Consider the following 27,157-nt stretch of genomic DNA (forward strand, 5'->3'; position numbering starts at 1 on the left):
AGGACAGGGGGGGCACTCGTGCCGAGGACAGGAGGGGCACTCGTGCCGAGGACAGGAGGGGCACTCGTGCCGAGGACAGGAGGGGCACTCGTGCCGAGGACAGGAGGGGCACTCGTGCCGAGGACAGGAGGGGCACTCGTGCCGAGGACAGGAGGGGCACTCGTGCCGAGGACAGGAGGGGCACTCGTGCCGAGGACAGGAGGGGCACTCGTGCCGAGGACAGGAGGGGCACTCGTGCCGAGGACAGGAGGGGCACTCGTGCCGAGGACAGGAGGGGCACTCGTGCCGAGGACAGGAGGGGCACTCGTGCCGAGGACAGGAGGGGCACTCGTGCCGAGGACAGGAGGGGCACTCGTGCCGAGGACAGGAGGGGCACTCGTGCCGAGGACAGGAGGGGCACTCGTGCCGAGGACAGGAGGGGCACTCGTGCCGAGGACAGGAGGGGCACTCGTGCCGAGGACAGGAGGGGCACTCGTGCCGAGGACAGGAGGGGCACTCGTGCCGAGGACAGGAGGGGCACTCTTGCCGAGGACAGGAGGGGCACTCTTGCCGAGGACAGGAGGGGCACTCTTGCCGAGGACAGGAGGGGCACTCTTGCCGAGGACAGGAGGGGCACTCTTGCCGAGGACAGGAGGGGCACTCTTGCCGAGGACAGGAGGGGCACTCTTGCCGAGGACAGGAGGGGCACTCTTGCCGAGGACAGGAGGGGCACTCTTGCCGAGGACAGGAGGGGCACTCTTGCCGAGGACAGGAGGGGCACTCTTGCCGAGGACAGGAGGGGCACTCTTGCCGAGGACAGGAGGGGCACTCTTGCCGAGGACAGGAGGGGCACTCTTGCCGAGGACAGGAGGGGCACTCTTGCCGAGGACAGGAGGGGCACTCTTGCCGAGGACAGGAGGGGCACTCTTGCCGAGGACAGGAGGGGCACTCTTGCCGAGGACAGGAGGGGCACTCTTGCCGAGGACAGGAGGGGCACTCTTGCCGAGGACAGGAGGGGCACTCTTGCCGAGGACAGGAGGGGCACTCTTGCCGAGGACAGGAGGGGCACTCTTGCCGAGGACAGGAGGGGCACTCTTGCCGAGGACAGGAGGGGCACTCTTGCCGAGGACAGGAGGGGCACTCTTGCCGAGGACAGGAGGGGCACTCTTGCCGAGGACAGGAGGGGCACTCTTGCCGAGGACAGGAGGGGCACTCTTGCCGAGGACAGGAGGGGCACTCTTGCCGAGGACAGGAGGGGCACTCTTGCCGAGGACAGGAGGGGCACTCTTGCCGAGGACAGGAGGGGCACTCTTGCCGAGGACAGGAGGGGCACTCTTGCCGAGGACAGGAGGGGCACTCTTGCCGAGGACAGGAATGGCACTCTTGCCGAGGACAGGAGGGGCACTCTTGCCGAGGACAGGAGGGGCACTCTTGCCGAGGACAGGAGGGGCACTCTTGCCGAGGACAGGAGGGGCACTCTTGCCGAGGACAGGAGGGGCACTCTTGCCGAGGACAGGAGGGGCACTCTTGCCGAGGACAGGAGGGGCACTCTTGCCGAGGACAGGAGGGGCACTCTTGCCGAGGACAGGAGGGGCACTCTTGCCGAGGACAGGAGGGGCACTCTTGCCGAGGACAGGAGGGGCACTCTTGCCGAGGACAGGAGGGGCACTCTTGCCGAGGACAGGAGGGGCACTCTTGCCGAGGACAGGAGGGGCACTCTTGCCGAGGACAGGAGGGGCACTCTTGCCGAGGACAGGAGGGGCACTCTTGCCGAGGACAGGAGGGGCACTCTTGCCGAGGACAGGAGGGGCACTCTTGCCGAGGACAGGAGGGGCACTCTTGCCGAGGACAGGAGGGGCACTCTTGCCGAGGACAGGAGGGGCACTCTTGCCGAGGACAGGAGGGGCACTCTTGCCGAGGACAGGAGGGGCACTCTTGCCGAGGACAGGAGGGGCACTCTTGCCGAGGACAGGAGGGGCACTCTTGCCGAGGACAGGAGGGGCACTCTTGCCGAGGACAGGAGGGGCACTCTTGCCGAGGACAGGAGGGGCACTCTTGCCGAGGACAGGAGGGGCACTCTTGCCGAGGACAGGAGGGGCACTCTTGCCGAGGACAGGAGGGGCACTCTTGCCGAGGACAGGAGGGGCACTCTTGCCGAGGACAGGAGGGGCACTCTTGCCGAGGACAGGAGGGGCACTCTTGCCGAGGACAGGAGGGGCACTCTTGCCGAGGACAGGAGGGGCACTCTTGCCGAGGACAGGAGGGGCACTCTTGCCGAGGACAGGAGGGGCACTCTTGCCGAGGACAGGAGGGGCACTCTTGCCGAGGACAGGAGGGGCACTCTTGCCGAGGACAGGAGGGGCACTCTTGCCGAGGACAGGAGGGGCACTCTTGCCGAGGACAGGAGGGGCACTCTTGCCGAGGACAGGAGGGGCACTCTTGCCGAGGACAGGAGGGGCACTCTTGCCGAGGACAGGAGGGGCACTCTTGCCGAGGGCTCAGACGCACCATCAAGTTGAGCACACCCAAGACTCTGGGTTGGTACTCACATTCAATGTACTGTATGGACAGAATGCCGCTGAACTCATCTGACAGTTCTTAGGATATGATGCTTGCTGTGTGACTGACTAGCATTATAGCTCTGTGTGAGCCTGCTCCTTCTTTCGGCACTATGTTCCAACAGCCTCTTGGCTCGTAGGTGGAGCAGGAGCTAGAGGCGCACTGCAAGAGAGGGAAACGGCTAGGAACATAAGATTAACATGTCCAGTCTCATGCTGTTCTGGCGATTGACAGCTGTCTTGGAAACTAATTTACGTGGACATGTGACCCTAGCAGTCTCCTTGTGTGGGTGCAGGGCACAGGGTGAGCCGCTTGGCATACAGGTAAGCTGACCAGAGTCTCTTCATTTTGGCACCTACAGAAAGTACCAGTCTCCACTGGCTTTCGGGGCGGAACGGAGTGTGACCTTCACTCCGCCCAGGGTCTAAGAGTGCAAGCCCAAGGAAGAGTCCTTCGATGAGGACAACGGCAGGTCACCTTGCACTTCCATCACTTGGGACTGGCAGCTTCAACCCTGGCAAGGAATGACCTTCTCATTGCGTCAGATTTGTTGTGATCACTGAGGACCGTGGGGTCTGCGCACGGCATTTTCCGACTTTGTTCTGCTGTGCTGGCAAGATAACACGGCATCAACCGTTAAGTCGCTTTGAAAGTGGCAGAAGGGCAGACAAGCGATTGTCCTTACAGAGTTTTTGGACCTGGTAAAGGCTGCTGGATTGCTTGATCCCATCTGCCTCCATTCCTTGAGATTCCTTTGAAAGTAAAATGACCTCCTGTTTATAATGAGTCCCTCTCTCGGACTGTCAAAGTGAGCTGACTTTCGAAGGACTCTGCAGGGTTCTGAAGGCGAGTGTCCCCTGAACTGGACTTGGTTTCTCTGCAAGTGTTAGGTGGATGGAGGGCCTGGCATTTTTGGGTGCTGCTGGGACACTCACACTTGGCACCAAACTCACTCCCGCATACACGGCCAACACTTGCACCGGAGTCCAATGCTTGCCGCCTTGGACCACACTCGTCGCTGTTACTCCTGGGGTGAAAGCCTCGTATGCACAAGAGCCACACCTGATTAAAAGCAAACACCCTTCCCTCCCTGAGGGAGATACACACTGAGTACTCACATAGTCGGCAGGTTCCTCCGGGTGCCACTGGGGGGATAGGGAAAGAAGGGAACAATGGAGACAGAGTGAAGTGACTGCCTACGGAGAGCTAGTGACAAGAAGACACAACACTACACAATGGATTAGTGAAGAACAATGTGTTAGGACACTGGACGCACAGGAAGCCAGGATGTGCTGTATCAGAAGGGATACAGTGCAGTCCTTGGGAGCAGGGCTGAGGCAGCACAGTGACCTGGCTGAGGAGGGAGGAGATGGCCACAGGCGGCCCTGGGAAACGACAGTGTTCCAACGTGGGACCCCCAACTCTCACCCAGAGGGTGTGACGCCCCACCATGCTAAGGCCTCTTGTACAGATGTGAGTAGATGAGGAAAGGGTGCATGAGGAGAGGGTGTCCACAGCAGTGCGTGAGAGGGAGGTGATGCTCAAGGCGGCCTTTGAGTGTCACTGGGAGAGGGAATGCTAAGGGGGAGACAACACTTAGCAGCGGGTATTGTCTTTTACGTTCATGCAAGGATCACTAGTACTGTCGCAAAAGTGTGAGAAACTTCGAGTGCAGAACTGCACATTTGTGACAGGGTGCTTCGTTTGTACTTGTGCATGCGTACCTCAACAAGTGACCAGCAGCGCTAGTACAGACTGACGTGTTCAAAAGGAAGCGCTCAAGAGGTGAGTGAGACGTGTACATTGTGGCTAGTGCACCAGTATTGAAAACGAAGTAGGGAAGGGTGAGGAGAGGGGAGCCTGTGGAAGCGAGAGAAACTAGACACTGGATGCGGAGGCCTTTATTTGTAAAGAATATTCCAGATAAGAAACGACAGCCTACTTCCAACCCATACATGCAGGTTGATGGCTTCTTTCACCCTGTTTGCCAGCCATCCCATTGGAGAGGCCTTGGCTTTCAGTAGCTTGGGGTTAGGACAGACCCTTGATGATGGTCAACTGAGATGTGCATTGATGGTGTAAAGTAGAAGTGTGTATGGTGAGTGTGCTAGTGAAGCTTGAATACGGAGTCCCTGCTAGAGATACCTTCTGGACCCGCATTAATGGACAATGAGTCTGGAGGTGCCAGTGCCTACCTGGGCCTCCGCCAGCATGACGTCCTTGATGATCGGCAGGCCGCGCGGCTCGTTGTTCTCCAGCCTCACATAGGTGACCTGGTATCCGCGGATCTGGCCGTGCTGCTTGTTAGAAATTGGTGACTTCCATGTCACGCGCATCGATGTCGAGTTCACGGACTCCACTTCCACCTTCCTTGGTGGAGCGCTGGGCACTGCAACACATTAGGTTGTTAGTTCCACCACCATGTACAACAATACAGGAAACAATCACTCAGTACCACAGCAAAGACCAGGGCGCTCTCTGGCACAGGAACAACCAATACCTCTGCCAGGGGTGCAAGACCGCCCTCCTCTTTCAGTTCACACTAATGTAATGTCCTTCTCCCTCCCAGGTGATGGTGAATGGACAGTGCACAGGCCATCGAGAGACCCGATGAGCCACCTGTGAAAAAGTTACTTACCTGCGACAGTATTACTGGCATAAGCTATAGATTCACAGAACTGCCTTCAAGTATTCTTCCAGCAAATTCATTGTGCGAAGCCGCTTGACGATATTAAGAGTCAAATCTCAACTTCCTCAAAGAAGGCACGGGTTATAAAAGCCGCTCCTCACCTGAGAGATTAGACACTTTTTTTTTTACAGAGGACAGAACAAAAAGCATCAAATCTCACACAAGAAGGGGTGGTACAAAAAGATGCAAGTTATTTCCCACAAGTCTCCAACCCGAGACAAGATTGCTACAGGTAAATAACTTCATTTTCAGCGCGGCAACTCCAATGGAATGAAATGATGTAGAGAGAGAGGCATAAACCAGAATTATCAATACAAGGAAGAACACAAGAAGCGAATGTACATTAGAAGACGAGAACACTCGGGAGCCCGAAACTGCGAATAGATCTCCACACAGCGGTCTTACAGGTCTCTATGAAAGAGCATTGCCTAGGAGAGCCATTATGGCGGAATGGATCCTTGCTGAATCAGTCAGGCAGATTCGAACGAGGATGGATCTGCATTTAGTAAGGGAGCCTGCGGCCGCAACAGATCATCAACACGCATCTTGTAAAAGAGCGCCCAACTGCACCTACAGATAAAAAGAGGCAAGGAGTAACGAGAGGGCTGAAAAACCGGAGCAACAAGAGGGCTGGAAATCCGGAGCAACAAGAGGGCTGGAAATCCAGAGCAACAAGAGGGCTGGAAATCCAGAGCACCAAGAGGGCTGGAAATCCAGAGCAACAAGAGGGCTGGAAAACCGGAGCAACAAGAGGGCTGGAAAACCGGAGCAACAAGAGGGCTGGAAATCCGGAGCAACAAGAGGGCTGGAAATCCGGAGCAACAAGAGGGCTGGAAATCCGGAGCAACAAGAGGGCTGAAAAACCGGAGAAACAAGAGGGCTGGAAATCCGGAGCAACAAGAGGGCTGGAAATCCGGAGCAACAAGAGGGCTGGAAATCCGGAGCAACAAGAGGGCTGGAAATCCGGAGCAACGAGGGGGCTGGAAATTCGGAGCAACGAGGGGGCTGAAAAACCAGAGCAACAAGAGGGCTGAAAAACCAGAGCAACAAGAGGGCTGGAAATCCAGAGCAACAAGAGGGCTGGAAATCCAGAGCAACAAGAGGGCTGAAAATCCGGAGCAACAAGAGGGCTGGAAATCCGGAGCAACAAGAGGGCTGGAAATCCGGAGCAACAAGAGGGCTCAAAATCCAGAGCAACAAGAGGGCTCAAAATCCAGAGCAACAAGAGGGCTGTAAATGCGGAGTAACAAGAGGGCTGAAAATCCTTCAACCATCAACATAGTTACGAAAAGCTTTTTAAATGCGGAGAGGAAATAGATTCTGCTTTTCTGCAACCAACGGTCTAGGAAAGAACACCAGCAAACTGATGGACTGGTTCATTTGAAAATAGCCGACCGCACTGAAGAGGAAACCATCGTTGTGAAAGAGGGCCAGCTGATCGTCAGAGAAGAATAGGGAAGCAGCATCTTATGGAAGAAGATCTATCTGACATCAGAAAACATATCAACAAGAAGAACGGCCAAATAATACCATTGAGCTCATTAATGCACGGGTTCAACAGGAGACCAACCGGCTCCAAAATCTATCCATCCTCTCCTTCTGGTCGGACATATCGATAGTTATTGCGTCTCCTAACACGAAGCTCGATGCAGAGGGTGAATGAAGGCCAGTTCCGAACATGCACTAAAAACACCCGTATCCGCAGATGACATCTGCAGGTTGATGGCGAGATCTGCGTTAAGGCACAGGCTGGTATCGACTAAGTGGAAAGAAGGACATTGACAAATGATTGATTTTTAGCTAAAACTTTCTATAAATTCAAGCCTTAGATGCTGATTGGCCAAGCATTACACGCATGAATGTATCAGATGACACACAAAACATCCAAAGTGGTACAGGGCATTTTTTTAAAACCATTTTCTTCAAGCAATTGCAGCACCAGAAAAGGGACTCCATCCCACGGTGACCTCCAGAGGTAAACCTGGAACCACGGGCAGAAGCAATCTACCAGCAGCAACAAAGCAAAGCAAAGCCAACTAGAAACACAAAGAAGAAAGTCTGAAAGGTTCACAAAGAACTCAAAGTGTCCTAAGATCTGCCTTTAGAAAGCACAATCTTATTCAAACCCTTGCCGGGTGCCAACCCTTCAATAACGCTCCTCCCACTGCCACCTTTATTGGCGACAAAGGGACGGGTCAGCCGGCTGCAAGGGTTCCTCAAACACAGTAGCCGCCGACACGGTCAGAGTCACTCAGGGTTTTGTCCCTGACATGGTGTTGGGTCCTCGTTCACTTTGGTGAGAGATGATCTTCTGAGCCAGACCAACTCAGGAAATCTCTCTTCTTCTTTGAAAATGTCGACCACTTCCTATGGTTGAAGTTCCACTTGACAAAGGCAATCGTTTCAGACACAACGTTGAGGTATTTCAGCCTTTTCTGGATGGGAATGTACAGTAGGTGTACCAGGAATGTTTCAATTGATCTTTTGTTGCAGGCTACAGAGGTCTCTTGCTAATGAAAGTCCGCCCGTTCAATTCGTAAGAGAGTGCACCCTCTTTTTCGAGTGAAGTAACTCAACTTTCATTTTTAGGTCTCATCTTATACCAGCGCATGTGCTGGTCTGGCGAGACTTTTTGTGAGGGCTCAAAAAATGCTACCTTGGCCAACCTAGAGCTACAGTGCATGTGCGCGGGCGCGCTTAGGAGCAGAGGCGGGCAAACCTCGTCATGCTCATTAAGCGCCCGCGATCACTTTCACCGCGCCCCTTTGATGTTCTCATTCAAAGAACAACAAACATCAAAGAACATGTTGTTGTGTTAATGCTTTGCTGCGCCCGTTTGACTTACAATGTGCTTTCTCTTTCCACAAACTCGATGTTTGTGTTCCTTTATTTTGAGATGCTTTTAGTATTACTGTTTTGTGACTTAAAGAACAGTAAGGAAATGTTACTGTGAAACTGGACAACGTTCACAGTGTTTATTTCTGATCGCAGCAGCTGCTTCATGTCCGTTGCACCATTCAGAGAGCCCTTTCATTGGCGCTTTCATGAGAACATGAGGAGGAAGCTGGAAACTTTTGGCACATTCTCTTTAAAAGCACAGCATGTTGGCGACTGGTTAATCTATTAGACCTATGTAGCGCTCTAGATCTCAAAGCTCTATGGTGGGTGCAGCAGTTACAACTCATGAAATATGGGGTGCAACTCACAAGGAGGGGGCAGGTTTGAGTGCACATTGGCTGCAATCAAACTCTTAAGATGATGGGCTGTGTGTATCCATTATCAGCACTCAGTCTTCGCTAAGTAATCTTGTTTGTTTTGTTGTTGTGTTAATGCTTTGCTGCGCCCGTTTGACTTACAATGTGCTTTCTCTTTCCACAAACTCGATGTTTGTGTTCCTTTATTTTGAGATGCTTTTAGTATTACTGTCACCCACACACACAACCACACAAACACACACCACCACACACAACCACACCTGCAACCACACCGCACCCACAACAGCACCCACAACCGCACACCCACAACCGCACACCCACAACCGCACACACCCACCACCACCCCACACACACACACACACCACCCCCCCACACACGCACACAACCGCACACCCTACCGCACACACCCACCACCACCCCACACACACACCACCCCCCCACTCACACACACAGAACCACACATCCACCCGCACCCACAACCGCACCCACATACAACCACCCACAACCACCCACACACACAACCACCCACACACACAACCACACACACACACACACACACCCCCAACCACACACACACCACACACACACCACACACACACACACACACACACACACAACCAACCACACACACACAACCAACCACAACAAGCATTTGCATAGCCAATAGGTCTTGCCTTTGGGACATTATAAGTGTTTAGCCACGCAACAGTTGATTTGGTTGCACCAAGGATATTGTGCTGCTTAACTAAATACTTAGAAGGTCCCAAAAGCGAATCCTATTGGCTATGCCAATGCTTGTTAGTTTAGATCTGCAGGAGTTACTTATAACAGAGCAGTGCGTGGAACAACTGAAAATTTGTAAACATTTTGGGGGTCTTAAACTATTATTGTGTCACGTCCACACTGCTTCATCATCTAAGATCACTATTGCGTAACTGGCCTCCAGGGCTTGTGCCAATATCACTCATATCTCGGTGTGTTGATGGGGCCACCAGAGGAATTTGTGGTAGCGTCATTCATCCTCCAAAAGGCGGTGCAATGACAGAGGAATAGAAAGCAGTAGCTCAAGGTCCCAAAGATCAAACTGATGGCTCTTAGCTCATACCATCTCACTCCCAGCCCCGCTCAATCTTCAACTCAAAAATGCAAACAAAGCGAAAAATGTCCATACAATAAAATAAGTCTAAATTTCAAAATCATGGTGGGGACGATGGCAACTATTTAACCTATATCAGCTTCAGATTGTGCTCCGAGACGTCCTGCTTGAATTAAATCGAGTTGTGTTGTGGGCACCAATCAAATCCACGCTGGACAATGCTTTTCTGATGCTTTGGCAAGAATGATGGATTAAACCCAGATCAGTTGACTGCGGGTGAGTGTTTGATTTGCTCAAATGCTCCGTCCATCATCCCCTTTGGTATCCACAGCGGGTGGAGACTAGGCTTGAGGCTCGTCTAAGGACAAGACCCAGTGTCTGCACTACATCGTACTCTACACTGCCTACCAGTGGCGGTGGCACATCATTTGAATTTGTGTTTGATATTTCGGAGCCCATGTGGTCTGCAGCCTTATTCGTTTGAAGAAACAGACCATTATTCACCAAGCCGTGCGCCTTCGATCGACCTGCCAGCGACCTAGTATTAGGTGCAAACTCAGGTAGTCGAATGTTTGCTGACCGGCCCCAAAACTCTGAAAGATGCTTCCTGTGAAGAATTTCTCCTTGTTTGCTTGTACAAATACTATCACTTTTTTGAGCCGATAAGACATTTTCCCTGTAGTTACACTCTCCAGATACGGCTTCTTGCATCTTGATGCAGTCTGGCTTGAGGTGCTGTACATTATATATAAGAATGCATTAAAATAAGAACAATGCCACCACACTTAAGTCTGCTTACAGGGGACAAAAGAGAAAGAGAAATCATGGACTGTAACGTGTCCCAAAAAAGAATAAATAAAACAAACATGCCAACAAGTCCATGGGCAGGCTTGTTCAAACAGCCACCGAACTGTCAGGAAAAAAAAGAACCTCCCACAGCGTTCGAGAAGACCATTCTAATGACCGAGCGGAAAAGGGACAAGTTTTATATTCAACCCCTAATAATGCTGAGAGGCTACACAATTGGTTTTAATGTTTGAAGACTACTGGGAATTCACTGATGGTGCAGAATACTACAGGTCGGAGTGTGAATCTATAGTTGATTCCAGGCTGGAGAGAGCAAAATAAAAAAAGGGTAGATAATGACTTATCAAATAAAAACCTCCTCCCCCAAAAGTACAAATTAAAACCAAGAAGCAGGATGATAAACATGAGGGATTGAGAGTGACAGATAGAGAAGCAGAGTACGGACAGTGAAAGAGGAGAGAAAGTGTAAAAAGAATGTTTGAAAAAGTACAATTTGACAGCGGAGAAGGACTGTCTGGCCACCCCATTCTACCTACCGTTTTCCGACTTCACACACAAACCGTGCTGGTCTCGCTTTACTGTTTCTTATTCCCTCCCATTTTGTTCCAGGTCTTTATGAGTATCTTTGTCACCATCACTTGTCCGGCTGTCTTTTCCAGGCATCCAATAACGTTTTGGTAACAGAATATGTTCTAATTGGGCCCCTGAGTCTGTCCTGTCCAGTCCAGTCCAGTCCAGTCCAGTCCAGTCCAGTCTGATTTGGAGACCTATTCCTGTTGAGTTTTACCATGCGGCTTTAGAGTGCCGTGAGATGTCTGAGCCCCTCACGTATCTGATGCCCTCCAACTGATGGAGAACTTCTGATCATGTCCTAGACTTACTTTCAAAGTCTCCATTAAAAAGACTATGGGTCAATTTGTTCCTTTACTTTTCAAAGGTAGTTGAAGTCAAAGTTGATTCAGTGTTCTGAGTAACCCTGGGCGTAGTTTGCGCAGCAGCACTACTTGTAGTTACGCAAAGTACACATTGAACTAAGCTCAACTATATAGCTGTTGGCACTTCTATGCTTGTCTGCTCTAAGCAATAATTGCAAACAGCATCTTGTACAGTGCAAGTTATGATAAAATAAGCATTTCTATCTTTATATGCTATAATGCACATAGTTATTTCACAAATGTGAAAATGATAAATTAGCAAGCAGTGAGAGAGCTGATGATTTTGGGATCCTCCCTAACCTAGGGAGAGAACCAAGCAGATGCCTTGAAAACAAAAGGCACATCTTCTTGAACGATTCGGTGGTGGTCCCATCCTCTGAGGACTACCCCAAGCACAGTTATTGGCAAAAATACAATCCCAACCAAAGGCCCTGCAAAGCATTATGGGATGAGATTAGCAGTGTGCAGTGAATATTATAGAGTACAATATCAAAATAATTCTACAAAGAGCTGCAGTTCAACTAGTCGTTACTAGATGTCCCTCAGGAGTCAAATGCAAAAGCATTGAAATTATTATTACATCAAGCTGCAGTTCCACTCGTCGTTACTAGATGTCCCTCACGAGTCAAATGCAAAAGCTTCATTTCAATGCTTTTGCATTTGACTCGTAAGGGACATCTAGTAACGACGAGTGGAACTGCAGCTTGATGTAATAATAATTTCAATGCTTTTGCATTTGACTCATGAGGGACATCTAGTAACAACTAGTGGAACTGCAGCTCTTTGTAGAATTATTTTGATATTGGCTACTATAATATTCACTGCTAATCTCGTCCCATAATGCTTTGCAGGACCTTTGGTTGGGATTGTATTTTTGCCCATAACTGTGCTTGGGGTGGTCCTAGGAGGAAGGGACCACCACTGAATCGTTCACCAGCATGATATGCTCTTTGTGTTCGAGGCATCTGCTTGGTCCTCCCCCTAGGTTAGGGGGGACCCAAACATCATCACCCCTCTCATTGCCTAGTATTTTCATTCACAGTTCACTTTTGAGTATTGGTTATATGCTTTTCAACATGTAAAATTGCTTTATGAAAGCATTTTTGGGTATTGTTGACATTGCTGCTACGCTACATGTTATAGCACAGTTTTTGCACTGTGCTACGCGCATTTTGCGTAGTAGTGCAAACTACGCATGCTCCATGAGCGAAGCGTAGTACTACGCCCAGGGTTAGTTCTGATTTTGGGTTGTGAAGTTGTTGGTGTTTCACCCAGGGGGGTGATTGTGCATACAGCTGGCCTGCTATTGGTAACGTAACTCTTGCCCCCACCTCAAAGAGGTTTCCTTCTGCCGCTATTGAGGGCGTGTTGCTTTGCCTCAGCCCTCATTCAGATGGTTATTGGGTGGTATCAGAGTGGTCTCTCTTCTTGTATCGGCTCTGAAGCAGTGGGTCATTAACGTCTGTGTGGGACCCCATAACTAGGTGTGTTCCTTTAAGAGGGTAGTGACTGCATTAACTTGCCATGGCATTCATGGCATTGTCTGACTCTGGTTGTCTGGCCTGTTCTCCGTGTTTTGTTGCCTTGACCAAACTGCAGAGCCAAGTGCCCGTGGGGGAGACGGCACATCTATACCGACAGTCAAGAGCAGAGTCTGTGAACTGGCATCCAAACCCTCTGGTGGCAGGTGCAGGAAGCAGCCATCCTCAGGCACCTATCTTATTGCCTAGAGTTGGCAAAGTGGCAGAGGTACCAGGGGTGGGTTGGAGACTCGTAAAACAGCAAATGGGCGCACACCATTGGTTATCATGATCTGCCATCGTTGGCATGCAGTTCAAGGAGACACATTAACGAGGGCAGGCCAGAGAGTGGATGTTTCATTGTGGGGCAGTTGGTCTCCCTTCCTGCCCTCTTCATCCACATCCTCACTAGAAGCAAAGCCTCACAAGGGGGTCCCTGTGGGAGGCGAGGGGGCATGGCGCATAGATCCGAACCTGTGGCCCAGCTAGAGCTCTACTACCTGCCAGTAGGGTACAACATCCCTGCCCTCTGCTTTTGACACAATCAGATTCAGGTTTTATGTTTCCTTTTTAGCTCATTTACAGTTTCCATTTCCACCACCTCTGTTTGTTAGTGTTGAATGCAGTCAGTAGCCTTTCTATTAAAGACTCTTTCATAACACCCCCTAAGCCGCATCCCTCAGTTTCATACAGTGTTCTTCTTCTTGCAAACCTCCCCAATATACCATCCTGAACCTCCTGATATTGTGGCCTCTCTGAGGCTCTTTCTCACTGCTTCATCCAGAGATGCTCCCCCTCAGTGTTTCATCTTCATCCCTTACTGCTGGGAGACCCTCTCCGTCTCAGAGCCCTCCTCCATGCTAAGTCTCAAACCAGGAGCTGATGGACCTCCCAATTCATCCTCGTTTCATGAGCATTTACCTACCAGGGGAGCCTTTCCACCTGGTCTCACTTCTGTACTTCTGACTCTGCCAGTCTCGCATCATAGCCTTTGTGAGTCAGTGTTGAACTTGTTAAAAATACAAAAAGCACAGGGATAAAGTTTTTCTCAGGAGGCTCTCACCAGAGCGGACAGAAGCCGGGGTTACCAGATAAAGACTTTCTAGTTTTGATTCTAACTCATGCCCCCTATCTTCTGTCAGCCCACACGTTCTATCACTCATGCAGATTCTTTTTCACCTCTGCTTCTTCCCTTTGCTACAACTTTCTTATCTTTCTCTTTCTCTTCCCTGGGTTAAGGTCCAATGGTAAAGTCCCAGTCATCAACACCTTGAGTGCCAGTGCTCACCACCCACAACCACAGACACAAATAAACACTGTCAGTCTCACGCTCCCAGTTTAATATTATGACCTCTTTCTCCTCCTGGAAGTCACACTCCTGTCCCACATCATAGCCTCATACTCCCGAGGATGACATTTGGATCTACAAACAGTCCTCCGACGAGCCATATTCTTGCACTGGTACACATGACGCCCCCTACCTGTTGATTTGCAAAGCCGAGGGCAGGAACACCTTGACAACATGGAATGTGTCAAGAATGAGAATCTATGAAAGATCCAATGCTGGAGAACCATTGTTATAATACCTCAACCTTAAAAGAGACCGGAGAGTTAGGGAGTGAAAGGTGAACCAAAGGGAGGAAATGAAAAAATGAGGGCACACAGCAGGGGGAATTGAGGAGTCAAGGAAAAAAGGAGGAAGGAAATCAAACTGGAAGAAAGGAAAGACCAGGTAGGAGAATAAGTGGCCAGGGTCACCGTCAGAGAGTGGTGCAGGACCCAAGGAGGACACCTACCGTCCTCGTCGGTCCTTGCAAGCACAGCGGGGCTCTCGGGCCCAGGGCCCACGTCAGTGTGGGCCCTGACCCACACCTTGTACTCAGTCCACTTCTCCAAGTCCCGGAGGTCCCAGCTGGTGTACTCTGGTCCGATGCCTTCCTTCACGTGCCTAGTGGTGTCCTCGCCACCCACTGACTGGTAGGCCACTGAATATCGAGTGATGACACCATTGCGGCTGGAGGCCGGTGGTGCCACCCAACTTACCCGCAGGGCGGTAGAGCTCAGGCTGATGCATTCGACGTCCTGGGGTGGGGCAGATGGGGCTGGGGAGAAACAAATGAGGGGTAGGGAGATGAAGGGAAAATGACCATGGAGGCAAGCAGGACAAATGAAAGGCTGTGCAACCCGTAGTCAACCAATGGCCGTGCACTGCTGTCAGGTAGGAGGACCTGAAGTGAACATCTGGGCACGTCGCCTCCCTCTGTCTATGGTCCCAACAGGACAGCACATAAAATGAGCTAGAGGAAAATAAGCTCTGGAAAGAGCCTTTTAGTGGCGTGCATAATCTACTCTAGGGTACAACCAGACAGCATACGAAGAGTTGGGTGTAAAATATGGCGAGAAAAAAGCATTTTAGCGGAGGGGGGCGTGGCGGCATACCCACATCTAAGTATGAGCCCGACCTACCAGCTGATAATTAGCTAAAACATAGTAGAGACTGAAAATAACTTTTTAGCTGGTGATGTGTACCCTACTGTAGGTTATGGGTACCACCTGGCAGCGCATACAGAGCTGGACCACATTAGAAAGAATATAGGAGACCAGCGAAAAAGTCACAGTGCAAGACAACCTCTTAATAGGTGAACAAGCCTTACATGGCAAAAGCAGGATGTATACTGCCAGACATTCTCTTTTATGCAAGCTCTTCATGAGGCAGGCGGCCCACATCCTGCTCAAAAGAAAAGATTCTCCAGCATGGTAGCTGAATACACTGAAGTGCCTGGACGTGGACTGCAAGGCGCTACTGACTGCAGCCCAATTTAGTCTGTTCCAAAATGAAGCAGCAACAAGGGAAGGTTCAAATCTGGTCCACTGGGTACCCCTTGCGGGTATTCAACCCTTATGTGCAGCAGTCATTGCATTGTGAACCTAGTGGGTAGAGCCTAAACAGAGGGGGGTGCACCAGGCTACCAGCTCAGAGCTGTCTGCAAGTACAGTGCTATTTGCTGTAAAGAGCTACAGGCTTTGAATCTGGGATGAATAATTCATGTGTAGGTGGTGAATCAGAGGCTCAATCCGAATCACGACCAGGCAGGGTGGCTTGCCAGACGTGCACTTCTATAAGCCAAGTGCACATTTTAGGACGTAAAGATCTGAGCTCAGGCACAGAGCCAGATGTTGCTCCAGCAGGCCCGCCAAGACTTTCTCTTGCTGGCCATTGGTCAAGAACGAGTTGCACACAAAGTAAAAACAAACAAAATTCATAAAATGTAATCAACCAAAGCAAGTGGGTGTAACTGAAAGGATTCAGCAAAAGAGGAACCAGAAGGCTATCAAAGGAGAAAGTGGAGGCTCGAAGGGGCAAAGTCAGATTCCTAGGAACCAACAAGTGGGGGCAACATACATGGTCATATGCGGCAGCAGGAAGTTACGAACCACCTTACAAAAAAAACCAAATGTACTTACCATTATACTCCCAGCCCAGGTACTCCCTTTTATTCCCAACTAATGGGATCAGTGCCATCTTTTGTAGAGGGACAGAAATTGTGCCAACAGCATTTAAATATGGGAAGCCAAAGTCCACACACACGCACAACATGCACACACGCAGACTCCTGGCCCTTCCTCCAGTGTGGTCGCACCCCATGCACACCACCTCTCCTACGTCATACCTGGACACGAATACCAAGGAACAGAGTGTGAGCACTGCTGATCCAAGGGGCTATTGCATGAGCAAATGTCTCCTTACTCATCCAAGCAGCTCACAGACCCCCAGCCCTTTTGGAACAGACCACCAAGGCTCTCATCCTGATTAACTACAGGAAGGGTCCAAGCAAGGCCCCCAGCCTCAGACTGCGACACGCCGCTTGGCCAAAGCATCCGCCCTGCAGAGCTCTTTCATTAGAGCCTTACTTTAGAGTGTCACAGATGCTGCCGTTGCTCTGGTGGAATGAGCACACACTCCTTCTGGGACAGGATGTCTCTGCCCTGAGAGAAGCAGAAGACAGTGAGCAATGGAGTCCTGTGTGGAGCACTGCTGCGGTATCTGAAAACTGCCTGGAGTACGTTATTCAGAAGCGAACGCTCTGCTCCTGAAAGTAAAGTGGCTTATGAAACAAAGCTGGAAGAAAGACCGGCTGTTTGATGTGGAAATCTGAAATTATCCAAAAAAGGAATAAAAAGAGGAATTGCGACCCGGAAACCATTAAATCGATACAGATCATAAAAGGAAAAAAAACAATCACTTATAACAGAAATTCTGCAGCATCTGGACTACATGGGGAGTACATGAACCTTGGCTTAAAAGGTAGCTCTGGTTGGGTATGTCACTCTTAAGGGTCCTTTTCTTACTGTCAAACAAAGGTTTTTTTCTGATAATTTTTTCATAATTCTGACTGAGTCATCTTCCATTCCAGGAAACAGTTGTCCCTGTCATTTTTTTTTTTTTACAGTCCTCAAATTTGAAGTAACTGTAATATTGGACATGGGTTGAGTTAAAGATTTTAAGGATGTCCTTGGACGTCTCTGTTGTCGTGTGAAATATACAAGCGCTTCGAAAAAGAAGAAAATAAAAAAAGGGATGCAAAATCTGGGTCAGATTACGAAATGTTCCAAAATACTAACGCGTGGATTTCAGTGCCTGACCTGGCACTGGTAATGGCTCTATTGGCAGAGGCGATGACTTCCGGCACAGGTAACGGCGAGGAAGCCATTGGGTGAAAAAGACGTGGTCCAGTGTTAGAGAGACTACGTGCGTGAGTCTACTTCAGAACATTTCTACGGTATGGTTGGAGAAGAGAAAACCACTCCAGCAGAGTGCTGCCCTAATCTGATGGTGGTGACAACACTGAAGGAATTACCTTGAGTGCCTGTTCCACCGCAGGGACCAGCGAATGGCAAACTGCCGCAGCGCCGGGCCACCAAGCTCTCAGAGGAACATCTCAAACCGTGAGCCCTTGGCTCCAGCGTAGGGATGCGGCTGACACTTCGTGCCGCAATTGAGGCCTCCAAGTTTAAATGGATACCCACATGCAGGCACGAGTTATTTACAATCCAAGCAAGAAGCAGAGTGGAGAACAGAATGATACAGAAAAGGGATGATGGCACTGCAAGGTCCACTCTGTCGTATTGTCCATGCCCTCAATGCCTTCTCAGGTGTTTTCTTTTTGTTGGCACATGCAGGAACAAACAGGAGACATTTTTTTAGAGAGTTTTAGATCTGACAGTAGGTGGCACGTAGAAGGTGGCATGTATATCTTCTTAGTTGCAGTCGCGAAAGAACCGCTCTGTCCTCACATCTGGAAGAGGAGTCATAAGGCAAGCTGGACATTCTGTTTATGGCCTAGAACAAACAAGCCCAGGGATCTAGACTCAGTGGCCACCACCAGGCGCTTTGAAGGCAGAAGAGTGGCGCTGGCTGCAGCTCACCATACGCAGTGGGATGGAGGGAGAGCAGGCCTATAGGAAATGCCCCGATCAGCTGACTGAATTCTCCTCTGCCCCAGGGAGCACCAACACTTTCCCCACATGATGCTCACTTTTGGGATGCAGAGTTTTAGCATAAAGGTCTACGAGGGAAGATGCCAGAAGTCCAAGATCCAGACCGTAGTCAATCAACCGGTCATGCTTGTCCTTGCACTCACTGGGTAGGCTCTGCCATCGAAAACGATGGGGCACATGGTCCACTGTCCTCTAATCCACTGGCAGTGGCCTAAGAGAATATGAGTGGATGCTTCGTTGCTTTTGTGGTAGACCACTGCCTTGGTGTCAATAGAGTGACAGAAAGAGTCCTGGGCTCCAAAACTCTACCAGTAAAACTACAGCCAGACGCCCAGGTTCGTTGATGTCAGTAGCGATAACGCCCTGAAGAGTGAGGGTACAAAGAGTACCACAAGAGAATGGAAGACGGAGGAGTGTGCGGGCCCAGAATGGCCATTCGGGCACCCTGGCATTTTTCTGGTGGGCTGCAGACTGGAGGGCTCCTTTGAAAGCTTGATGGGCTCCAGAGACCCAACCTGGCCCTCATCGTCTGGCGTGGGGCTGGTTTGAACATTGGTGTCCAGGCTGATTTTGGTTTCCAGTCTACCCTGGGAGTGGGTCAAGACAGGATGTAATGGGGTCAACAAGGCATGGGTTTTGGCTTTTAGTCTTTTCAGGCTCAGACAGGGAAACCCCCCATAATCTAGGTAGTGGGAGAAGGTGCAAGGAGGATGGTTCCAAGACATGTGGGCAGATTCGGCTGAGGAAGGACACAGCCCCACATTTTCATCAGCACTACACACACTTACCTACCTTGCTTCATTCCTGGTAACATCTGAAGATGAAGGAGGCCTCCAAATCGGAGTCTCTTGCTCTTGGGCAACGAGAGTCACAGGCTTTATTCAACTTCTTCCAAAGAGCTTGAGGTCAGAGCACAGAGAGCACAGAGTCAGCCCCCGTGTAGGTGTTCACACAACACAAGGCACCGATGCTTCAGAAAGGAGACAGATGCCACCACAGGGTCAAGGAAGGGCCTTGAAGCTTTGGTCTGTTCTGTTGGTGCTCCGCCGATGTCCATAGAAAGAGTGACCATTCAACTTAGTCGTGAGCTGGACTTCTCACCCCTGGATCCTACTTCACTCGTCTAGAGCTGGGCGTTCTCAGCGGAAGATACAATTTAATTCAATTCACCTCAGGATCCTCGTAGCTCAGAAAAGCCTGGTTTATGTTCTCTGACGTGACGTCTTAGAAACTTGAGGAGCGATAACTTGGAAACCAAATGGCATGCAGGGATGGTTTTACACTCCCGCATTACGAAGGACCACGTACTAGACTGTTCTCCGTCCCGTCCTTCTACCCACAACCACCACCCATGTGGACATGCTTTCCTGCTTTATTTTCTACCCCTGGCTATCCCTCACGGCGCGTGGTACGAGCAGCCAAAGGTGTTTCCGAACCCGACCAGGCGCAGCCGACAATTCTTCAGAACCGCAGTCAGTATTGGGTCCTGCTTGACTAGGACGAACCTATGGTTTTTCAGGGAGTGGACCTCACTTCTTTGCTCTGCTAACAGCACCTCTGAAGGGAGTGATTGCCGCTCCTTGAGCAGACGGGTAAAGAGCTGCCAGGTTCATGACATTTTACAAAAAGCTCACAACCAAAAACCCACACTGTGTGTGTTCACAACGCGGGCAACACAGACTGGGATACAAGTAAAGGCAGAGGAAAAATGACATGCCCTTTGTCCAGAAGAACTAAATATACTTTTAAAACACTCCCCAAAAAACAAAACCCTGTGAAGACAAAGCTTCAGGGGCACGCAAAAGGGGTTTGTCAAATGATGTTAGGAAAATAGGTAGGGGAGGGGAAAAGAAGCAGTTCCAGGGCTGCTCAGGGGTGACATGCATGCATGGCCACTGACCTCAGATACATAAGTGGTTGGCAGAGGTCAGCATTCACCATAAAGTAATTGGCAATTCCAGGGAGAAGGGCACAGGAGTCTGGAGAGAGAGCTTAGGTGGAACACTTGTGGGCAGAGGAGATACACATATCTCCAGATCCTCACAATGCCCACTAAGGCCAGCAAACAAGCACACAACATGACAAGCAGGCACACCAAGATATTTCATAATGGTGCATGCTACAACGATGGTAAGGACTGCACTTACCCTGTGTGCCTACGCGTCGAGCCACCAGCTGTGGGGCAGAGAAGACCACAAAAGCAACACCTACCAGTCCAAGCATGCTAGTCCTCAGCTCATTAACCGACACCACAGGGGCAACATCAAAGAACGGCTACAGGTGTGCCGCTCTGCCTGGGTCTAAGCACGCCATGCGGCGCTCCCCAAATATCTTCTGAGTCCTTACTTGTTCACCACTAAGTGAGCAAGTTAAGCCCCCTCACACACATGATCCCTGCACAACCACCATAAATACACTGCACCCTCACTGAGGCTTCTGCACCCACACATTATCCCTTAGTGAGGACAACCACATGGCACTCACTGGATTGCTCGGTGCGCGCCTCAACGATGGGGGTGTAGACCCCCAACCCCTCGTCAGACCAGGCAGCAAGCTGGAAACGGTACAGAGTGTCTGGCTTCAGGCCTTCCACCGCGTAGGACGATGCAGGGTCAAAGGTTATTTTTTGCTGCAAAAAAAATGCATTTAAAATATTTTTTAAAAAGGGTGGCCTTGTAATACTGTAATCCACCCACGCATTTTATAGCATTCAATAAAGGATCAATACATGGATTAGGGTTCAATCCGTTTCCACAATCTACAAAAGCGCCCCTCCTCTCACAATGAAAATCTGGCATCAAGTTTGTTGCTCCTATCCAAAATAGGTCCCCCAATTGAATCCATGCACCAAAGTACTCCCCGACTCAATGCTCCCCATACACGGCGGATCCCTGGAGTCCTCTTCCTCAAGCGCATCACATGCTCCATATTACTACCTGACCGAATGCCCCCTCTCCATAGGCACTGGATTCCCAGAGTCCCCCCTAGAACGCCTTACCTGTTTCCCATCCTCTCCTTCGCGAAGGAGCAACTCGTACTTGGTGATGCGCTCCTGCGGTGGGAGGAGCCAGGTGAGCAGGATCCGCGTGTCCGACTCTGCTTCCGCCTGAAAGTCCGTGGGCTGGGCAGGGACTGTGGAAAGAGGTGAGGGTACATGTTGGATTGTGTCCGCTATGTATTCTGCGTGCTTACCACCACCATGGAGACCACCCCACCAGTCGCTGCCACTCACCCTGCTACACTTGCTCAGCGGGAAAGAACGTTAGAAGGCGGGGTACAGTCTCTCCTTGAGAAAATAAGGTTCTAAGAGCCACAGGGAAGGGTTTTTATGTTGGTTTACAGGGATGGGCTGGCCTAAAGGGCAATCAGGCAGAGCCATATGGGCTGGGCAGTTTTGTTGGCCATTTGTGCGCCTGTTTAAGGGTCAGCTGGGCTAGATTTTCCTGTTGATTTACCTTCTATTAGGAGAAAAAAACATTGACAGCAGGAAGCTCAAACCCATGCAGTCTGCCATGCATTGAAAGACACTTATACAGCTCTTCTTTGCAAGTTTCAAACTGCCATAATTTGCAAACATGGCCACTTCTCTAGGCATTCAATTCACTAATAAGGGCCTGTTTGTATTTGGAGCCGGGCCCATCTTGTGTCCCAGTCAGACCCTGTTGGCTGCTTGTGCCAAAACAAGTCTCTTGCTTGAGGGCTCGAAGACCCCAAAACGTGCAGCTTTACAGCCATGCTCGCCGCCTGGTCCTAAAGTCCAGGAGAATGCCGCATTCGTTCCAGACCAGTGTTAAACCAGGCGCGTGTTACATAGGAGGCCATCTTGGAACAGGGTGCTGCCGGAAAAGACTCAACCAACAAGTCCTGCACGTGGGAGACCCGCCCCCCATGATAACGCTAACAAATGAGGAACGTATATGACATCACTTTGTAGCTGCTAACACAGAACTTAAAAAGTACAGGAGTTTCTTTTTCTGCAATACAGGAAACTACTGGGAATTGATTTAATCTGCCTGGCTTGTGGTCTGTTGTATCTTTCCATTACTAACAAGATGTAACTCTACAAGGACTACACTACACTTTTGGCATAAGTGCCAATGCGCTCATAGTGGTATATTTTAGGATGGCTGCTCCCGGCATGGAGCCCGTGCAAGAAAATATTGGGTCTCGAAGCGAATGTATGCAATGTATTTCACAGTTATTCTACTTCTGGTGGAAAGATTATGTGAATGTAATGAATGATTGCACAGAAAATTACAGTGCATTTGTATCTTAAAGATGCAAGTCCGGACAGACAGCAAGAGAAATGGGTTTATTTTGGTGTAACATTTCCCGTTCTGTTGCTGACAGAATGTTGTGCATTAAAGGTCTCAGTTTGTTCCGTATGCTTGAGTTGTTCGTATAATTCACGACTCGAAATTATTGGCAAGCAGCTCACTTCGCTTGTTTTTACAGGCACATTAGACACGGGGACATTTTAAAGCACAGACCTATTTTTAGAAGGCTCGTTTTTAGCAGCATCCTGTGGCAGAGCGCAGTTGGGCTGATTTCTAGAACGCGCACCTTGCGGGCACCGTGTTTCCTGAAGCACGTTTGTGGGCACGGGGCACACTTTGGGCTTGTTGTGCAGAGCACTTTGTTGCTCAGTCTCACAATTCGGGGACTGGATTATGCTCTTTTTATGTGGCTTGCATATTGTTTCTTTACGTAATTTACGTGCCACGAGCATATTGTTTTACTGATTGTTGGCACTATATTTGCTAGTCACATGACTACTTTAATGTTAATTACTCACTATTTCCTGAATAAATCTGATACTTTGGAGAGACCAAGAGAGTGCCCTTGGTGAGCGCCTTTGCCTCCCACTGAGCCTTCGTCGCACAGCGGCTCGACGCCCACATCTAGGCGCAAGCGGTCTGTGCCACGTGCGCACTGGTGGGAAGTGGGAGTAACTGGACAGTACCAGCTCATGACTGGGAGGAACTGAAGTGACAGGTGGTACCCAAGTCGTGGTTGGGAGTAACAGCATGCAAACAGTATGTAGAGTAGGCCAGTAAGGGGCCATAACGCTTTCAGACCATGTATACCCCGCCCCACAACTCCCGCCTTCACGCACCGCCTCTAACCAATACACTGCCTTCTCATTGGCGAGACACAAGTCACCCACACACACCCAGGGTGCACTGCGGCAGTGGTCTGCCCTGCTATAACCCAGCCTTGCTGTATAGTCACTCCTCCCCGTCAAGCCCTGGAATCCTCGTCACTTCTCTGCCTCTTCCCACACTGTTCCACAGTCCCACCTGTACTGCCATAGAGTAGGGTGACCCCACCTCAACAATGCCCTATCTCAACGCCTAACACTTGCTACTACTCCTGGTACAACATTCCTTATGCATTCTCACCGGTTGCAACCTCCTCCCTAGCCCCCTGTGGTCCGGTACAAGCAGCACATAGGGCAGTTTGACTCCGCCCATCACACCATGCCAGGCACTTACCTCCTTGCTGCGTTTTGACCTGTATGATGTCACTGGGGGGCCCGTCGCCCACCGAGGTGAAGGCCAGCACGCGCATGCTATAGGTGGTCCCGGTGATCAGGCTGCCCACCGTGGTCAGATGGCTGTCGTCCACGTTGTGTTTCTGCCAAGTGCTTAAGGGTTGGTCCGCGTCCGTGGTGAAGTACACCCGGTATCCCCGGATCTGCCCATTGGGTTCCTCGGGCGGTTCCCACTGCACCAGCATGGTGCTTGCACTCAACATACGCGCTTGCACCTTCAGCGGAGGGCTTGACGGAGCTTGCTCACCAGTCTGGGCCTCCACCAAGTCACTGGGTGGGCCGCGCCCAATATTGTTGACCGCAATGATGCGGAACTCGTACTCAGAAAACGGGCTGAGGCCGCCAATGCTGTAGCGTGTGGTGGCCACGCCATCCACCTCCTGGAAGGCCCCTTCTGAGGAACGCGGCTTGTACTGGATGACATAGTACGACACAGGGTCCGGGTTCCCAGAGTCCCACGTCAGCGTGACACTCGTGGCTGTCGTTTCAGTAACCAACGCGTCTGTGGGAGGCTTTGGCAGAGCTGGAACAAAAAGTACACACAAATGTTAGTGGTTAGAATATCACGTGTCCCTGCCCCCAAAAACCACCCACGGACTTCCCCTTGTATTTCTCTTGCACACAAATTTAGTATCCCCCTGGGACAGTAAGCCAAATGCACAGTGTAGACCATTAGCCAGCAACGGAAGGACTCTGGGAGGTAGGAATGTCCCACCAGGAACCAGACCAGCAAAGGATCCTGGGTGGTGTAATAGGCTGCATTAAACAGGAATGAGCTGAAGATTTGGGGTGATGGGAGTGTCATCACACTGAAGGATAGAAGGGGATTCTGGGAAATCTGAACATCCCCTTTTATACTACATGGAGTAGAGGATCATGGGATATGTCAATCTGCCCATTAAATCGAGGATTGTGCGAGGAACTGCGCTCCACCCTTTACGTGTGGGCCAGTAAAGTATTCCTCCAGGGAGTGAAGTGGGGGGTCAGTTAAGTATTCCTCCAGGGAGTGAAGTGGGGGGTCAGTTAAGTATTCCTCCAGGGAGTGAAGTGGGGGGTCAGTTAAGTATTCCTCCAGGGAGTGAAGTGGGGGGTCAGTTAAGTATTCCTCCAGGGAGTGAAGTGGGGGGTCAGTTAAGTATTCCTCCAGGGAGTGAAGTGGGGGGTCAGTTAAGTATTCCTCCAGGGAGCATAAAGTCCCCAGTATACAGAAAGATGAGGGTAATTTCAGGAGGGTGAATTTCACCCTTACACTGGGTGCAGCAGGACTCCTCTTCGAAGGTGTGCATGGCCACCGCTCTATTGTAAAGTAGGAGACTCTAGAGTGGTCGGCCATGCTTATGCTGGAAGGTGCAAAATATTGTGTGACGTGAAGCTTCCCTTGATACAGGGCACAGCAGAGAATTCTGGGGAAGTGACTTGTTCCTAGGGGCACGATAAAGGATTCTGGGAAATGCTTTTGATCCTCATACACTGCAAGCCGTCGAATGTAGGCACGCAGTGCCTGGTGCCCACTACACATGGTGCAGTGAAGCACTTCGGGAGCTAAAGTAGCATTTTATATGTATGAGGTGCAGCAGAGGATTCTGGGAGAAATACCACCTTTCACAGTGATCTGGGCGGACGCTTCGATCATGCCCAGCGACGAGATGGCCACGCAGGTGTAGTTGGCCGACTCGCGGATGTTGTTGAGCTCCAGCACGTTGCGCCCGACTGGCATCTCGTCCTCCTTCGTCAGCTCCAGCAGCCCCACCATCCACTTCACATAGGGCATGGGGGCACCCACGGCCACGCATGTCAGGTTTACACTGCCTCCGGGCATCACCTCCTGGCTGCTGGGCGGAATAGAGAAGCGGGGCGCCACCCGCCGCACTGTGAAGAAAGAAGGGGAGCAAGAGGTTAGCATGTGGGAGCTGGCATTGGCGCACCCCAGCATTGGACTGGAGTTTTATTGCATCTCAGCAGCTTCGTCCGTAGGTGAAGACCTGGAGAATTGTCAAATGCTTCTTGAAGACTGGTAGGGCTCATGCAAACCTAGTCACTAGCAAAAGTCTCTGCTCGAGTCCTACCTCCCTTTCAGTTTTCCCTGTATCTCTCTAGGCCCAAGCCACGCCCAGTTGGGCAGCCATTTTGAGAGAAGCCGTTACAGATTGCTTCCTTCTTCCCTGTCATGGCAACAAAAGCGGTTACCTCTATTACCAACAACCTATTACACTTTAAACTCTGTTGAGATAACGGGAAACGCTGCTGTCTTGACCTGCGTTTTCCAAAGCAGTGCGCCATGAGCCATAATCAACAAAACATTTTTCTTACCATGACATGGGGACAAGGCTCCTAAAATGTTTGCCTGTGGTGAAAGAGGGACTCTGCCCCTTCTTAGGGTCTTAACTGCTTAATAAGTATACCAGAATCAACGCTCCATCCAAATCAGCCTGTCATGGCGGAACCCTGTCACCATAGCAGGGTCAGGCAACTGTGTACTCCCTTCAACAATACCCACAACTCCCTGGGCACAGTGCATTGGCTACATGAGTTGGCTAATACCCAACATGCTGTAAGCGGACACTGCAGCAGCTGGGCTCTTTATGCTTTCGGTTGACACTGCATCAACTGAATGCATACACATTGCCCAGCATGCTCTTGGCTTACACTCTCAGAATCTACAATACCCAGCATGCCTTACGCTTAGATTGCATCAGTGAGGCGCATTATGCAATATCCAGAACACCTCCGGTTCACATTACATTAGATGGACACAGGTGCATGACCCAGTGCACCAGTTGTGTGATTATGCAATACCCAGCATGCTCTGGGAATCACACTTTCTCAGAAGACCGATATTGCTTTGAGTTCAGATGGCTACGCTGTTTAATACCACTGTGCTTAGGGCTCATTCCATCAGCTGGATGGGTTACTGTACCCAGCATGCACTGTGCCCAAGTAGAGGGCTTGATGCTGTGGCATAACTTCAGTGCTTGGTCTCCACAAAACATTGTGCTTGTTGGTCTGAGGGGATGAAGTCGCGTATTGTCATCTCAGCTGCTTGAGGGGCAGTGTTTGGCCTGGAACCCCTTCTGTCAAGGCCACACATAGAAGACCAGCCTCAAGCAGTGTGAGCAGGGGGGCGGTGGAAAAGTCCAAAGATGGGGAATATGTGCCTAGTGGGTGCCAGATCATGGCCTTGCCAACCACTCATCTGTGGACAGAATCTCCACTGGGGATGGCCATGTGGCATCTCTCCAGGGGGAAGGGGAGCTTGCCACAGCCTGTCCGGTCTGGGGAGCCCCCGGCACTGTCTGACAAGTTC

The 27,157-nt window shown here is 50.6% G+C and overlaps 1 protein-coding gene across 6 annotated transcripts in view; it reads right to left on the reverse strand.

Moving 5' to 3' along the window:
• Nucleotides 1-27,157, reverse strand: part of PTPRF (protein tyrosine phosphatase receptor type F) — a 746,312-nt gene that overhangs the window by 121,643 nt on the left and 597,512 nt on the right. For 2 of the 6 annotated variants that reach the window (XM_085602951.1, XM_085602950.1), the window contains 7 exons: nt 25,453-25,722; nt 23,795-24,376; nt 21,298-21,431; nt 20,784-20,928; nt 14,597-14,902; nt 4,734-4,927; nt 3,657-3,683 (listed from right to left, as the gene is read on the reverse strand). In XM_085602951.1, coding sequence (XP_085459077.1) covers nt 3,657-3,683; nt 4,734-4,927; nt 14,597-14,902; nt 20,784-20,928; nt 21,298-21,431; nt 23,795-24,376; nt 25,453-25,722 — 1,658 coding nt within the window. The remainder of the gene's footprint in view (nt 1-3,656; nt 3,684-4,733; nt 4,928-14,596; nt 14,903-20,783; nt 20,929-21,297; nt 21,432-23,794; nt 24,377-25,452; nt 25,723-27,157) is intronic. The other 4 variants (XM_085602952.1, XM_085602953.1, XM_085602955.1 and 1 more) reach the window with 3 other exon arrangements.

Source organism: Triturus cristatus, chromosome 4_2 (genome assembly GCF_964204655.1).
Source record: "Triturus cristatus chromosome 4_2, aTriCri1.1, whole genome shotgun sequence".
NCBI classification, from domain to species: domain Eukaryota; kingdom Metazoa; phylum Chordata; class Amphibia; order Caudata; family Salamandridae; genus Triturus; species Triturus cristatus.